Source organism: Ctenopharyngodon idella, chromosome 7, assembly GCF_019924925.1.
Source record: "Ctenopharyngodon idella isolate HZGC_01 chromosome 7, HZGC01, whole genome shotgun sequence".
In the NCBI taxonomy this organism is placed as follows: Eukaryota; Metazoa; Chordata; class Actinopteri; order Cypriniformes; family Xenocyprididae; genus Ctenopharyngodon; species Ctenopharyngodon idella.
Window position 1 is genome coordinate 18,414,679 of NC_067226.1, and position 16,314 is coordinate 18,430,992.

General features: G+C 38.2%; 1 protein-coding gene across 2 annotated transcripts; it reads left to right on the plus strand.

Moving 5' to 3' along the window:
- The first annotated feature begins 208 nt into the window (after positions 1-208).
- On the plus strand, positions 209-15,538 carry acana (aggrecan a). Of its 2 annotated transcripts, XM_051898994.1 has the most exons (19): positions 209-605; positions 3,347-3,429; positions 3,556-3,939; positions 4,040-4,214; positions 4,546-4,673; positions 4,752-5,045; positions 5,214-5,561; positions 6,408-6,582; positions 7,018-7,145; positions 7,365-7,658; positions 7,784-7,882; positions 8,552-10,156; positions 10,774-10,887; positions 11,653-11,766; positions 12,812-12,970; positions 13,065-13,147; positions 13,298-13,442; positions 13,527-13,709; positions 14,194-15,538. In XM_051898994.1, exons 2-19 carry the CDS (start codon positions 3,354-3,356, stop codon positions 14,265-14,267), a joined length of 4,578 nt encoding a protein of 1,525 aa, XP_051754954.1. In that variant the 5' UTR covers positions 209-605; positions 3,347-3,353; the 3' UTR covers positions 14,268-15,538. The 2 variants fall into 2 exon arrangements, with proteins under 2 accessions (XP_051754954.1, XP_051754955.1); XM_051898995.1 differs by lacking the exon at positions 11,653-11,766 and having other exon boundaries at positions 210-605.
- The last annotated feature ends 776 nt before the right edge of the window (positions 15,539-16,314 follow it).

Genomic DNA, 16,314 nt, shown 5'->3' on the forward strand with positions numbered 1-16,314 from the left:
AGAATAAGAATAAAAGTCTTTAAAGAACATATCTGTAGGTAAAACAGTATCAGCTAACAGGGAACGTTTTTACACTAATGCTGAGAGTGCTGTACTGTGTTCATGGCTATAGCAAAAATGAAATTGGAATTGGAAGGGGGAAAAATAATTTAACTGGGTTTGAATTAAAACCAATATCGCGAAAAATGACATCATGTAAATATATTACCCGTCTAAAAGGCTATCATTGTGCCTTCCAATGATGTATTATGACTCAAAAAGTATCAAGAGCACTGTCGACATAAATATCGTCATTATTTGCGCATGTTATATTTGCGCTCTGTGTATAGCCAAATTACATCATGCGTGGAAATTTTATGTGCGCCTTTTCTCCACCTCTCATTCCCTAGCCCCCCTTCCAGCTCCAGTGCAGTTAAACGCGTTTCCCTCCGAAGAGAGTTTCTTTCTGCTTCTCATTCCTCTGCCAGAAGCGCCTCTTAACTTTACAGCACACGCGACACTTTTTATTACGGGTTTGGACTGAGTGACACGCGTGCCATCAGAGAACTTAAACGCATCTGCAATCAAGGACTATAATCGTTTCAGAAGGACACTGCATTATACAGGTGATGTATAGTTTGGCTTTATGTTGTGGTTCCTTTGGCTGTACAGGTGAGCACTGTCATAGCATCTCTGGCTTGATTATGTGTACTGTATCCAAATGTTAAGGGTAGATTTAATGATTCAAGTAATGTGAAATTACAAAATTCAAGCTGAAAGTTGTCAGCCATCACTCATTCTTTCACACTGAGCTGTATTAAATATTCAAATGTCTGACAGTTGCACAGTAAAGTTAATCAGATTTGATAATTTGAAAATGTGAGCAATAGTGTGGAGATATTATGGCTGCTGCAGGATGTTAATAAGAATCGAAATAATCATAATAACTATGAAAAAATATTGACCAGTAATATTTTGAATTATGACTGAAAGTGGTTTTGTAACAGGACACATTTCTGATACTTTGCTTAAATTGGAGTTGATTTAAAAAGTTAATTTAGTTGCTTTTCCATATAAGTTATTATTTCAGAGAAACATGATGTATATTTAAATGTGTTGTTACGATGCCAGTGTTTTTAAATGCAACCTTCCTGACCTTCAGCAAGCTCTGCCTTGGTATAGACACTCCAGAAAGCTCATATACCTCTCATATGTTTGTAGACAGTTCAGGTCTACATCAGCTAGTCAATACTTCTTGTGCCTGTACAGGGATATCCACTTAAACCTTTTTATTTTGTCTGCATTGATGCTTTAAAGTTGACATTGCAGATGGATTAGACCTCAACAACTGACTTTTTCCCTTCTTACTGTCACAACATGTGTGCTGAAAGATGCTGTCTTTCATTTTTATTGACTCTCCCTGCTCCTGTAAGGAATAATATTGCTGGCTATAAAATGGTAAAATAGATTTTCGTGACGGAAATGCATCAAAATGTGCTATTTTTTCAAGTAGGTTTATCTTTATTTAATTTGCTTTACAAACTAGGGTTATTATGTAGGACTTGGTAATTGCAAGACCCTACAGTTTTGTTGACCCATTTTCATCCACATGGGGCCACATGTTGTCCAAGAATTACTTTTAATTCACTGTAGCACGTTTCATGGTCTGTCTGAGGGGATCACACAGAGATTAACTGCTGCAGCATTAAGTGATTAAGTCATTTAACTAACACTTGTATCTTTGTAAGGTTACTTACAGTATACTAATTGTAGGAATACTGTTGTTTTTAATCCCTATCTCACATGCCGTCTTCTGTGTTTGACAAGAACACATACAACTTGTAATGTTTCACTTTTGAGCAGTGATTATAATTTTCATCAACCCTTTATCTTTCCACAGCTTTCTAAATCTTGAATGATGTCCATTTAAGCTTCAACTGGGAGAAACACATTACTTTAAAAAGGACTTAAAAGGAAAAATTAAGACCAACACATAAGCCATTAAGCCTGTTTCCCATGAAACCAACTTTGGCAACTGATTTAATCTTATCGTTCTTTTTCCTTTGCACATTCTCTAAACACAGTCCAGAGCACTCTAACAAAAACACTGCACACATTTTCCAAATAGCTTAATTGTTTTTCTTTTTATATTATGTCATATAAAATGACATAATATTTCTAAATTAGCTTCAACATCATTTTTTTACTATAGTAATTTGAGGGACCTCATACATTGGCTTGTTTAAAGGTCACAGAGTGTATGCATGTATGCACACTTTCTCAGATATTTTTATGTTGTTTGCTTTATAAGATTAGATTTGGACAAGAGGAGAGTGAGGATAAACTCGATATGGAATTGTATATAAAAAGCTCTAGTTATGAATAAGTGTCTCTCTGCTCTTGCAGTATGTGTAGATAAGTCTATGTGTAGGAAGTGCTGTTAAATGCTCTGCAGCAAGTCAAATAAATAGCGTCACTCCTAAAAACAGGCCAAAACTGGCAATGATTTATAAATGTAGTATGTTTGTCAAGAGAGGCAAACCTTTTAAGCGATAGTATTTTCCCATAAAACTTTTTGAACTAGATGAACAGCAATCTTTTATCTATCCATGCATGGCAGGCATTCAGTAATTAACGGCAAGTTAATTCCCAAACTGCCTGGTACAGAGATGACCAGCGTATACTGGCATGAGAACTGTACTGTTACTGTGGTAATTTTGGGAACTGAAAATTACATGTTGGTTTTTCTCTCTCAAAAACCTCTTATTTTACCAAACCTTTGTTATGAACATGGAAATCCACATTGGGTTTATTTTATACAGTATATGCTGTCAGAATAAACCTTAGCAGGGCGCAATATAGAAGTTGTTGATCCCACTTTAAGTGTCTTTAAATACTATTTGTGTTAACATTTAAATTAATTATTTGGTTCAATGCACTTATTGAGTACATAATTTGTTTTGAATTCTACTTCTATATATATATATATATATTTTTTTTTAATTCCTGCCAGTATTTACAGCTGTAATTTCTGTAATTGCATAATATAATATAATTACACTGTTGACCCTTCCCTTGCGACTTCCTTTACCCACAATTAAACTTAATCATGTCACCAAACCTGTCCCTAACCTTACCCGTTGTCGTATCCCACCTCAATAGCAGCAAAAGTGTTTTGCAATTCAACATAAATACAATAAGTAAATTGTACCTAACATGTTTTTTATGTAAGTACATAGTAGTTAAAGACACCTAATATAAAGTGTGACCAAGTTGTCTTCTCATGTACATTAAATGTACATGTACATTAGTTGTTGCTCAATATATGTGCAAACAAGTTGGTGATAACGTTCTCTTAAACCTGTAGGTAAACGATGCTGTCCTTGCTTTTGCTGAGCATGTGTTCCTGGGTCTTCTCAGCCACAGGGTCTTTCGATTACGTTAACACTGGTGCGTATTCATTGTGCAAATTACATAATGAAATTGTTCAATATTCATTCAGCTGTCTTTTTTTGCTATGTCACATTGTTGTGATCCATATCCTTGTATTTTCCATACCCTCATATGTCATCTCAGAGCCTGAAATCCCACTGAGAGTCAGCATACCCAATGAGGTTCCCCTCCGGCCTCTGATGGGTGACACGTTAGTTCTGCCCTGTTACTTCCTGGACAACACAGTCAATGACCCTGGTGCCCCCACCATTGCTCCTTTGTCTTACCGGATCAAATGGAGTCTGGTCACCAAAGAAAAGATTACAAACATTTTAGTGGCATCTGAAGGGATAGTAAGCATTGACAGAAGTTATCTGGATAGAATCACCATGCTGGGATACCCAATGACACCCACAGACGCATCCATTAAGATGACTGAGCTCCATTCCAATGACTCAGGAGTGTATCGCTGTGAGGTCATGCACGGGATAGAGGATAACCATGCTACTGTGGATGTCCAAGTTCAAGGTACTGCTTGTGTGAAGATCCTTACAAAGCAAACTAGTATGACTGGATGTGTGTGCTTTTTCTGTCAGAAATGTGAAATGGATGTACTTCTGTTTCTTAGGTATTGTTTTCCACTATCGTGCAATCACCACACGATACACCCTTACTTTTGAGAAGGCCAAGGCAGCCTGTATTCAAAACAGTGCAGTGATTGCCACTCCAGAGCAACTCCAAGCAGCTTATGATGAGGGATTCCATCAGTGTGATGCTGGCTGGCTTGCAGATCAGACCGTCAGGTCAGTTAACATATCCTGGCAAATTTACGGTAAAAGCAGTTGTGGTGTCTGGAAATTCAATGTTTAAAAATAATGTTTCAGGTATTACAGAATGGCATATTGGAGCATGTATATTTTCCAACTTATAACTGCATATTTCATTAAATAATATAATGTTATTATATCACTATACTTGAACAACTAAAATCTGCTTTTTACCATAAAATGTTTGCATTTTTTACAGTTTTTTATGTAAAAATTATAAACATTTCTTACAATGTATATTTAGTTAAAGCACTATAGTGTTGTTTGAAAATGTGATGGAAATAATGCAATTTCTTTTGGAATAAAGGTACCCTATTCATGATCCTCGTGAGGCTTGCTATGGAGACAAGTACCAATTTCCAGGAGTGAGGACATATGGAGTGAGAGACGTGAATGAGACGTATGATGTGTACTGTTTTGCTGAGAAAATGACAGGTATGTGTTTGTGATGGCAGAAAACTAACCGACCTGCTTGAAAAACTTTGCTAAAAAGCATTCTGTTTCGTCTTACAGGAAAAGTGTTCCACACTACTTCCCCTAACAAATTCACTTTTGAGGAGGCAGAAGATGAGTGTGCAAAGCTGGGTGCCAACTTGGCCACCACAGGACAGCTGTACCTGGCGTGGAAGGGTGGTATGGATGTTTGCGATGCAGGCTGGTTGGCAGACCGGAGTGTCCGCTACCCCATCAACATTGCCCGACCACAGTGTGGGGGTGGCCTATTGGGAGTGCGTACCGTCTATCTGTTTCCCAATCAGACCGGCTACCCCCTCCCAGACTCCCGCTATGATGCTTTTTGCTACTCTGGTACAAAAATCTACTTTATCATTTATGAATGTCTATCCACATACACATATATTTGTAATTGTTTTATCTTTGTTGATCCAGTAATCCAAAATAATATGTGAGTAGCTAGTTGAAGTTAATTGAGTAGGAACTGACAAGTGTGTATTGTTTATATATTCTTTCATTTAGAAATGGGTGAGGAGGGTTCAGGCTTATTTCCATTTGGAATTGAGACGACTACAGAGGCCGGCAGTGATGTCCTGTGGGTTAACACAATCACAGAAAGCCCCCAGGTCTTTTTAAAGCCCACCTCCACAAAAAGTGAACTACAGGGAGAAGTTGTAACATATAAGCCCTCAGTAACCACCAGTGTTGAGTTTCCCTATACTGCACTAAATATTTCCCAGCTGCCCCTTTCACCACCTCCCAGCTCTGTTGAGGTAGTTACGGACATTGTGGAAGGGGTCACTAACAGGACTGATCTCGGCTCTGATTTATCCCATCTGAATGGAAGCGAAGCTATAATGTCTGCCACAGGTATGTGCCAATATTAAAATATACAGTAAAGAGTAATGTGTTAATGTGTTCACCCAAAAATGATCATTTACTCATCCTCATGTTGTTCCAGACCTGTATTCCAGAGATTCTTTCTTCTGTTGAACACAAAAGAAGATATTTTAAAGAATGTTGGTAATCAAACAGTTGACAGTAGCCATTGACTTCCATAGTGGGAAGTCAATGGGTGAACTATCCCTTTAAGGATTATAAATTCTCTGTGATTTGATATATGCATTAATTACTGCGAAAAGACCATAAATTATGGTCAATATTAATCACACCTTATGTATCTCATTCATGGTGGTTTCAGTTACTTCAGTTCCCATTATAGTTTTGGCATAAAGCAAATTTGTCATGACAACGGCATGCAACGAGGACTAGTGAAGTTTATGAGCAGGTTTCTAGTCCTCCTTTTTCTTCCTTATATGGTGCTGAGCATCGGTCCACCTGAATCAATATAAACAAAGATATGGTAACTTGATTGGTCAGAGCATTATCTATGAATAGTTGCTTAGATTTGGACTTGTTCCTCACAAAAAAAGTACTATGGCTTCAGAATAGTTATACAAAGCGTATGGTAATTTTATAGTATATTTTGATCCTTTGGAGCAATTGCGCTGGGGCTAGTGAATCTCTCACAATATTCTAAAAAAACAATGCAGGATTTCTTTATACACCATCCATAGTGAACTCCTGGAGTTATGCATATTAAAATGCACATTAGTATATTAAGCTAGAGTAACACCTTACTGAAAGTTACTGAAATAATATCACAATGAGTTAGATAAATCCGTTGACACCTGTTGTTGCTAATTCCCTGCACAGGGGTGGTCTTCCATTACCGTGCAAGCTCCAGTCGTTATGCCTTTGACTTTGTGGAGGCTCAGCTTGCTTGTAAGAGCATCGGTGCAGTCATTGCCAGCTCCCAGCAGCTGCAGGCAGCCTATGAGGCTGGTTATCATCAATGTGATGCTGGCTGGCTCTTAGATCAGACTGTCAGGTATGACTGGTCAATAAATTGTTTGTATATGTATTTTTTTTGCTAACGTATAATGTTTACATTATACATATAATATACATATTATACATATTATATATATTTATTATGTATAATCTTCAAAATTTAAAAATGCAAAATATTTGTGGCAGGGCAGATGACAAATACTTCTAGTGGAATGATCTGTCTCATACCAGAGACAGGGATAGCTGCAGGTCAGAGTAATGGGGAGTAATGGAGCATGCCGAAAGGTACACAATAATGCTACAACAGAAACTAACCCCTAACACTACCCCACACCCTAAAGGGCAACTTTCACGACCAATTGTAAAGACCTTTCGGCACGACCATTATTCTGACCTGCGGATACCCACACTTGTTATACAGCAGGAACATACTGCATATTTACAAATGTATGTAAATGGCTATTATATGCAGGTATCCCATTGTGTCTCCACGTGAGAAATGCGATGGCAATTTGGAGCATGTACCTGGTGTGAGGTCTTATGGACTGCGTTCTGCCGATGAACGCTATGATGTGTACTGCTATATGGATAAACCAAGGGGTAAGAGACTTTACATAAATATATAAAAACTGCTTTGTGAACAAAGAGTGGGTAAATAAGTAAATAAATAAATTACCTCTGCTTTAAGATTCTGAAAGTGAAACAAAATAGTATTTTTCCCCTAAACATTTCATCATTAATGGGATTCTCTCATGGGATAGATAATCACTCTGAATCACTCAGTGTAGCTTCAGTTTTCATTAAATGTTCACATTTCAGGGGAAGTTTTCCATGCAAGTTCATTCGAGGGATTCACTTACGATGAGGCAGTGGCTTACTGCCAGGACCAGAATGCCTCCCTGGCCTCCACAGGAGACCTGTATGCTGCTTGGAAGCAGGGCTTTGATAAGTGCCGTCCTGGCTGGCTTCTTGACCGCAGCGTACGTTACTCCATCAATAACCCCCGGCAGCAGTGTGGTGGAGGGATGGCTGGAGTTCACACAGTTTACATGTTTCCCAACCAGACGGGCTCTCCTGACCTGCACTCCAAATATGATGCATATTGCTTCAAGGGTAAATATAACATCTATAGTCAAATACAGGCCATAAAGTGTAACTTTGTCTAAATGTAAATTATTAAGTCTGTTGATTGTTTATACAAAATTATTAATTACACATTTGTCCTTTTTTATATATAGTGGATCTAGCTCTATCTCTGAATGAAAGTGAACCGAATAAGACAGTAGAAGAGGAAAAGATAGTGAGCATGACGTCCTTTCCTGCTTTCCACAGACCTGGTAATGTATCTCAGGATACATATATAAATCAGAGACAAATAAGAATAAGAAATATGTCTGAATCATACATAAATATGTATAATTAATAAAAAATATGTTTAAATATAATTTTATATTTATAATATAATATAATATAATATATTATTAAGTTTTTGGTGTGACGTTACAACCTTGCCTTGTCATAAAAAGTGAAAAAAAATCAATGACTTATTGACCTTTTCACATAATTACTGAGGGTCTACATGGTAGATGTCTATTTAAAGGGATAGTTCACCCCCAAAAAAGAAAATTTTGTTAGCTACTTCTGTTTACTACCCTCATGTCATTCCAAACCTGTATGACTTTATTCTGCGAAAAACAAAAGGTGATATTTTGAAGAAGAGACATTTTGAAAAGTTCTGAGACATTTCACAAAATGCATTCTTTATGTTCCACATAAAAAAATAAAGTCATACAGGTTTGGAATGACATGAGGGTGAGTAAATGACGATAGAATGTTCATTTTTGGGTGAACTGTCTCTTTAAGTCATTGTGTGTATGAATTGCATTGTAATGTATATTTGAATAAATGAATAAATAGAACAAAAAACAGGCGACATATGCATCAGGAGTGTTCATTTTGTTTAGGGTGCAGTACCTTAGATTTTGTGTGTGTCTCTGTTTCCTCAGAAAGTACCCTCGTCACTACTTCCATCCCTGTGGAACCCTCTGGATCTGGTGCATCTGGGGCCAGCAGCACCGACGATCTGAGCAGTGGAAGCGGGGATCAGCCAAGTGGGTCATCTGTTTCAAGTGGAGACTCCTCAGGGACCAGTGGCACTGACGATATGTTGAGTAGTGGGAGCGGTTACAAGCCAAGTGGGTCATTTGTTTCGAGTGGAGACTCTTCTGGGGCCAGTGGCACTGACATTATGTTGAGCAGTGGGAGCGGGGATCAGCAGAGTGGATCATTTGGTTGCATTGGAGAGTCTTCTGGGGCAAGTAGCACTGACGATCTGTTGGGCAGTGGGAGCGGGGATCAGCCAAGTGGGTCATTTGTGTCAAGTGGAGACTCTTCTGGAGCCAGTGGGAGCGGAGTTCTGCCAAGCGGGTCTGGAGACTCTTCAGGATTTGGCAGTGGCTTAGATAACCTAGTAATCTTTTCAGAAAGTGACACAGTTTTATCAGGAGTTGGATCAGCTTCAGGGAGACCAGAGGAGGCTGGGAAGGGAGGCACCGAGAGCTTCACCTTCCCTATCGGCCAGAGCTTGGACCTCTTTGGTGTGGACACCTCTGGATCGGGATCAGGCAGTGGGTCAGGGTATAGCTCTGAAGAAAGTGGATCTACCTCAGACTTTTCCAGCAGCTCAGGAGAAAGCGACGAGAGTGGAGATCTTTCTGGCATCTCCTCAGGATCTGGTTCCAGTGAGGAGTCCTCAGTATTCAGTGGCTTCCCATCAGGAATTTTTCCCTCTGGAGGATCCAGTGGGATTTCATTAATTGACGGCAGTGGCATCATCATGGTGGATAACCCATGGGTGAAGGTGTCCACTGCTCCACCTTTAGAACAAGAGTTGGTTGGAAGCCATGTGGATTTCAGCGGATCAGGACACATCTCAGGGTCTGGAATGAGCGGTGATATCTCTGGGATGAATAGTGATATCTCTGGGATGAGTGGTGATATCTCTGGAGTTAGCGGTGTCCACAGCGGCTCTGGGAGTGGTTTAGCATTTTCTGGTCTTACATTTTTGGAGTCTGACTTCACTGATCTCACAGAACAATCTCCTGCACAAGAAGCTTCTGGGCTTTTGTTATTTGGGTCTGGTGAGGGAAGTGAATTTACATCTGGAGGCTATTCCATTGAATCAGGAGAAAGATCAGGAGAATCAGCTAGCGGTGATATCACCTTCTTCACCGATAATGGCATAATGAAAATACCCAACAAGCCCTTACAAGTAATGAAGCAAGGAAGGGGAGAGGTGGAGTATAGTGGCAACGTCAGGCTGTCCTCAGGAAGTGGAGATGACCAAAGTGTCTATGCTAGTGGACAAGAACATGAATTGATCTCAGTCACTGACACACCAATGGAGAACTCCAGTGATGCTCCCTCAGCTGTACTATCTGCTCAAGGGCCATCAGGCCTGTACAGTGATGCTGCAGGACCTCCAGTGCCTTATTCAGAACCAGAGGAAATCATCAGTCAACTTGAGACTGTTACTTCTGCAGCTTTGTCTTCAACCACAGAGCCTGCCTCTTTACAGAGTCCTTCTGTCACCGACGGACCTGTTGTGAATGGTGAGATTCCTTTTGCATAAAATATGCAAAATATAGAATAGAGATGCATGATATATCAGTAGCATATCCGTTATGGCCAGTATATTTTTAATGTATTGTATTGGCCAGTATTGGATACTTAATTTTGCTTTGCTGTCATTTAAATTCAGCATGAAATGAAAATTTTGAAAATGCATGTTTTTGAGAATTATTAATCCATGAATGTTTCATTTTAATTTTCTATTTTTCTTTGTAATGTTTAATCAAAATATCATAACAACTGGTTAAAATGACAGACTTCTCTGTGGTGACATATGCAGGACTTCTCCAATCATTTAGTCCACTTAAACCCCACCCTATCTTAACTGACTCCAAGCTTGCATTCATTTTTTAGTGCAACACACTCTCAAAATCCAGTAAAGAACTGATGGATAGAACCAAGTCCCTTCCCAACACTCTTTCTTTTTTGATAATATGCTACAATCAGCTGATTATCGCCCATAGCATGAAAATAATGATCAGCTTATTTGTGCGTCCTAACATAGAAATCTATTTCTTCTCATCTTTGGAGACAAAAACTGCTCTTTGTCATCATGGTTTCATGTCTTGCTCTCTTTCTTTCTCAAAAAACATAATAGCCTCTCTTAACCCATGTGATCCGAACCCTTGTGGAGCCGGGGTGTGTTCAGTGAAGGATGGTGTGGGCCTCTGTCACTGCCCACCTGGACTACATGGAGAAGAGTGCCAGTATGGTGAGTCAAACTGAATTGAATCAGTTATATCATATGCTCTTATAAAGTCACACATATATATGACATTTTGATAAACATTTTTATTATGAACAGCCTGTTTGCCTTTAACAGCTGTTGTTTCTTATTTTAAGCTGATATATGTGTTCAAATGAATCAAATAATTGTCTCCTATTGTCTCACTGTTTGCATTTCATTTGCAAGTAACTTCTGTTCAGTTTGCTCATGCCTGATTCGTGTCCTCACAGTCCATTTTACAGGTTATGTGGCATGTGTGTGTGGTTAAGTAATTTTCAATTTACTCAGCTCTTTGTGTCCAGATGTCTTTTCAGTGACTGTTCACCTGTGTTGTTTTTGTTCAGCTGTGCCTTTGCTGCAGTCTGGTTTAATCAGCACGCCTGCTAACACCTGGTACATGCTCATACTTCTCGTCCATCTTCACATGAATCTGAACTCTAAAATTCTGCTTCTGTTTCTGAGACTGTAAGCGTGCTGATCTGCTCCTCATGAGAGGCATAAAAACTCATCCCAGGTCAGCGCTCTTACAGTAACCACAACTGACTCTGATCTCTCCTTCAATGAACCACGATTTACTGAGTGTGTCTTCTCAGCTTGTCAAAATATTGATGGTATAATTATTTAAGAGATTGGCTTACAGTGTAGAAGCAGCTCCATGAGTTCTGATTCAATGACGCTCTCTGCTAAGCTTGGCCTACCTCAGGGCATCTTCATAGTAGTCAGCTTTAATTGCTAAACCTTTATTTGCAGAGGTTGATGTTTGCCATTCAAACCCTTGCGCCAATGGAGCCACCTGTGTGGAGGTGGAGGACACTTTCAAATGCTTATGTCTGCCCAGCTACGAAGGAGACCACTGTGAGATTGGTATGAGGCTGCTTCAGCTAATTCTACTAACGGTCTTTCAAAAACAACCTCAAAGGTGACACACAACTCTAGATGTCGCCATGGTGCAATGAGTGTCCCAGAGAAACACAGGACGTATTTGTTTTTCGTGAAAGTTTTCATTGTCCATTTATGGAAACCTGTTGCAGTTTTCGCGGTTAAACCCCATGTCATACAGGATGAAATAACGCATTTGCAGGTACTGTAAAAATATAGCAAGAAACTACAACTACAACCCTTTAGTAACTCAGACAGTAAGGGGCAGACTCTCTGAACTAAGGTAAACAGAAAGTGTCCAGTTCATATTTTCCATCTAAGCAGAGACCAGAAATATCTCATTTCTGCAGGATGTTTCTCTTGGCTTCATTTGGAATTTAATCGTCAGTCCACTGGAATACTTACGATTGTGGAAAAATCACTTTATCTGATAAGCTGATATTATGCCACATAAAAGGCATTTGTCGCTTGCTTAAAACACTGGTTTTAAACACTGAAAGATAAAGTGACTTTATCCAGATCCCTCAGCACATTCCATCATGCATCGGTCATTTGTTTCTTATTTGCATGTACAGTAAGTATTAAAGGGATAGTTCACCCAAAGATGAAAATTCTGTTGTTATTTACTCACCAAGCCCATTTGACTTTTGTTCATTTTCTAAACACAAATGAAGATATTTTTTAATGAAACCAGAGAGATTTCTGTCCCTCTATTAAAAATCAATTCCATTTTCCTACTTTGATGCTTCAAGAAGCGTGAGAATCAATGAGGTTTATTCTCGTATGTCATGCAAGTGCGATTTACCAAATCTCTCAGGTTTCATTAAAAACACCTTCATTTGTGTTTCGGTTATGAATGAAAATCATACAGGTTTGGAACGACATGAGGGTGAGTAAATGATGACAGAATTTTCATTTTTGAGGTGAACTATCCCTTTCATCCTGTGTCAGTGACTATCAATTTTGCGATAGTGGTCTAAGAGGATATCCAGTGAAACGTTGGTAAATTTACCATGTGATGTTGCTTCAGATGTGCACAGCTGTGAGGAGGGCTGGAATAAGTTTCAGGGCAACTGTTACTTGCATTTCTCGGAGAGAGAGACCTGGCTGGATGCTGAGCGACGCTGTCGAGACTTAAACGCTCACCTGGTGAGCGTTATCACCCCAGAGGAGCAAGCCTTCATCAACTGTGAGTGCCATTTGTGCGTCTCTGTATGTGTGTTTATTCTTCTAAGTGTGTGTTGTTTCTCTGATTACAAGTAATCACCCTCTTCTTGTAACAGCATACGCACAAGACTATCAGTGGATTGGACTGAACGATAAAACAGTGGAAAATGACTTCCGTTGGTCAGATGGGAACCCCCTGGTAAGCCTAAATCTTGCTGTGAAGTTATATTTCTAATAATACACTCTTACATATAAAGAACAATAGATGCCAATAAAGAACCTTTATTTTAAAGAGTGTAGAGCTATTTGATTGAGATATAGTGCTTGATTTTTCTCTCCCTCTGCTTAGCAATTTGAGAACTGGAGGCCTAACCAGCCTGACAATTATTTCAACTCTGGTGAAGACTGTGTTGTAATGATCTGGCATGAAAATGGCCAATGGAATGACGTGCCCTGCAACTACCACCTGCCTTTCACATGCAAAACAGGTCCAGGTATGCACACCACCAAACACAAACAAATGTCATCTTTGTGAAAAATCATGATGTGATGTTTGGATTGGACTTCCTCTCTTCCAGTGACATGTGAACAACCTCCTAAAGTGGAGAATGCCAGGATGTTTGGAAACAAGAAAGATCGTTATCAGGTGAATTCTATCGTCAGATACCAGTGCAGTGAAAACTTCACACAGCGCCACCTACCTGTGATCCGCTGCATGGCAGATGGACAGTGGGAGAAGCCACAAGTGCAATGCATATCAAGTAAGCTGTTACTGAAAAACAGTTTTTGTTCAAATCTGTTAAAAAAACTTAAATCATATTTTGATTTTTTATATTTACACTACAGTTCAAAAGTTTGGGGTCAGCAAGATTTTCTCTTAAGAAGTCTCTTATGCTCACCAAAGCTGCATTTATTTGATCAAAATACAGTAAAAACAGTAATATTGTGAAATATTATTACAATTTAAAATGATTGTTTTTTATTTGAATCTATTTTAAAATGTAATTTACTCCCCCCGATTCGTTGATGGATAGAAATTTCAGAAGAACATTTATTTGAAATATATATATTTTAGTAATAATGCAAATGTCTTTACTGCCTCTTTTGATCAATTTAATGCATCCTTACTCATTAAAACAAAAACATACTAACCCCAAACATTTGAACGTTAGTGTAAATCATATTTTTCTATATAATGTTATGTAAAAGGTAATGAAATGATTTATTTTCTTTTTGCATTTATAGAGGTCAAATCCGGACTGCAAAAGGAATCATCTGTTCATAAATCTAGTACAAAAACATTGGAGAAACATCTCTAAGGAGACTTGAAGAGTTATAGTTTGGTTTTTAAAACAGTACAAGTTTTATATTTATTTTCCAAGACACTGAATTAAGAAGCATACATTCCTGATTAAAAAGTGTTATTTTCAAAGATAAGTGCCCATCTTGTATATTGCTGCCCCCTGTACATCTGATATTGGCCATCAGCTATGATGCAGCGATCCTTCATCAAAAGATCAGAGACCAACAGATCAAATACCAGAAGCATTCTTAAAGATGTCTGTGAATATTAGCAAAGGTTTTCCTTTTGGACCAACTGGTGTTTTATGCTAAAAAGGCACTGAGCAAAAAGCTCAGTTCTTCCTCTATGAAGGACCCAAAACCATTTTTGTCTTTATCTGCTAGTAAGCCGAATTTTAGGTACATTCACAATGTAAATGAAGTGATGAAATGTGAAGTATTATTTTCATCTTTATGGAGAGGAGTGGTAAACCTAGAAAAGTTTATAGCCATAAAAGACGTTTACAAAAAATCTTATTTATTTCTAATACCTAACCAGACAGATAAGAAAACAACTTGCACAAGGATGTCATTAATTTGTTATGTCTGAGTTGGACATATAATGTGAAATGAGTTTTGATTTCGCACATGATAACATCCATTTTGACTGGGTGTGTCCATCTTTTTCCACACAAAAGCCATAAATACATCAGACAGAGGTGGTCAAATCCAGTCAGATTACGAATGTAAACCCAACCATGAAAATGTACTTGATTGTTAGATGTTATCTGTCGCCCAAGACTGTGCAGGGCATAGTACTACATGGGGACAAGAATGATCCTGGATCAGCTAACAGCTTTTATTTTCTAATAATAGGTCAGATAGAACTATTAATGACAAGTGCCTTGTGAATATTTTACATTTTGCCTGTTTTAGTGATGAGACTGCTTACTTAGTACAAGAGGCTGTGCCTCTTTCATCCCAAAGGCTCTTTTATGCAGTGTAGCTTTTTATCTGATACAGCTGAAATGACGAATGCAGCATGAACTGCAGAAGATGCACAAACATTTCTTGAAAAGCATTTTTTTTTCCTCTCTCATAAATTACAAGCAGAACAATACTCTATGGCATAGAAGACCCATCATTTCTTTCACTGAGATGGATCAGTAAAATATACTGTCATTGTGATAATCTGTTGTCTTCTAAAGTAAGAGCTTTTAAAATTTTCCAGGAATGTCTTCAACTTTATGTTTGAATAACTGTATTACAGCAAATGCAACGTCTTGCCATTAAAACATTCCATACATCATGTTTATGATTTGTGTGTTGGCCAGTAGTCTGTCACATAGGGAAAAGAGTGCTCAGAGAGGTTATTCACAATGTACAGGTAATGGAAAGAAAACGGTTTTTACCTCACCCAACCCAGTCTAGAAATGTATTTTAAAACCGATGATAATGTTTGCTTAATTGGGTGGAGTGGAAGAAATGAACTCCCCTGTGACTGAATAGACCCTTCATAGCCACCTCGGACCCGTTTCTCCTATGTCACCTAGTGAGCCTTGTTGTAGAGTCTGAAGCGCAATGCCTACTGCCATCTTCTGGTTGATTTAATGTATGACATCTTCTCTTGGTATTTGTGTTGTCTGCAAATGCCAGAATATTTTATTTCCCAAAACAGCACTACACATTAAATATATTTACAAATTATTTATTTCACGTGCATCAACCAATATCTATAATATACTAACTAAACACTATGCATTTCAAATCTATTGATGATAATACTGCTGTTTTATAAAATATCTACTGTTATAATATTGTTTAATATTTTAATATAATTAATATTTAAAAAAAAGATTATTGCTATTACTAGTCCAGGGACATGATATTCATAAATAAATAAAGCTTTATTTAATAAAAAGTACATGCGATCAGTATTATTGCTTTGATAGTCCAGTGATCAGTTGCATAATTTGAATACAAAAAGTAAGACTTGTAACAAAGTAAGTTGGTCAGATTAGTTCTTAACATACTGGCTATGTTTATGCAACTGGCCCCAGAAGTCATAAATCTCACTTTCCTTTG

Bases quoted from the DNA above. Each gene is read 5' to 3' on its own strand.
- acana (XM_051898994.1), top strand. From the start codon at position 3,354: ATGCTGTCCTTGCTTTTGCTGAGCATGTGTTCCTGGGTCTTCTCAGCC. The intron at 5,562-6,407 runs GTATGTGCCAAT...TTCCCTGCACAG, and splicing joins AGCTATAATGTCTGCCACAG to GGGTGGTCTTCCATTACCGT. The intron at 13,710-14,193 runs GTAAGCTGTTAC...TTGCATTTATAG, and splicing joins ACAAGTGCAATGCATATCAA to AGGTCAAATCCGGACTGCAA.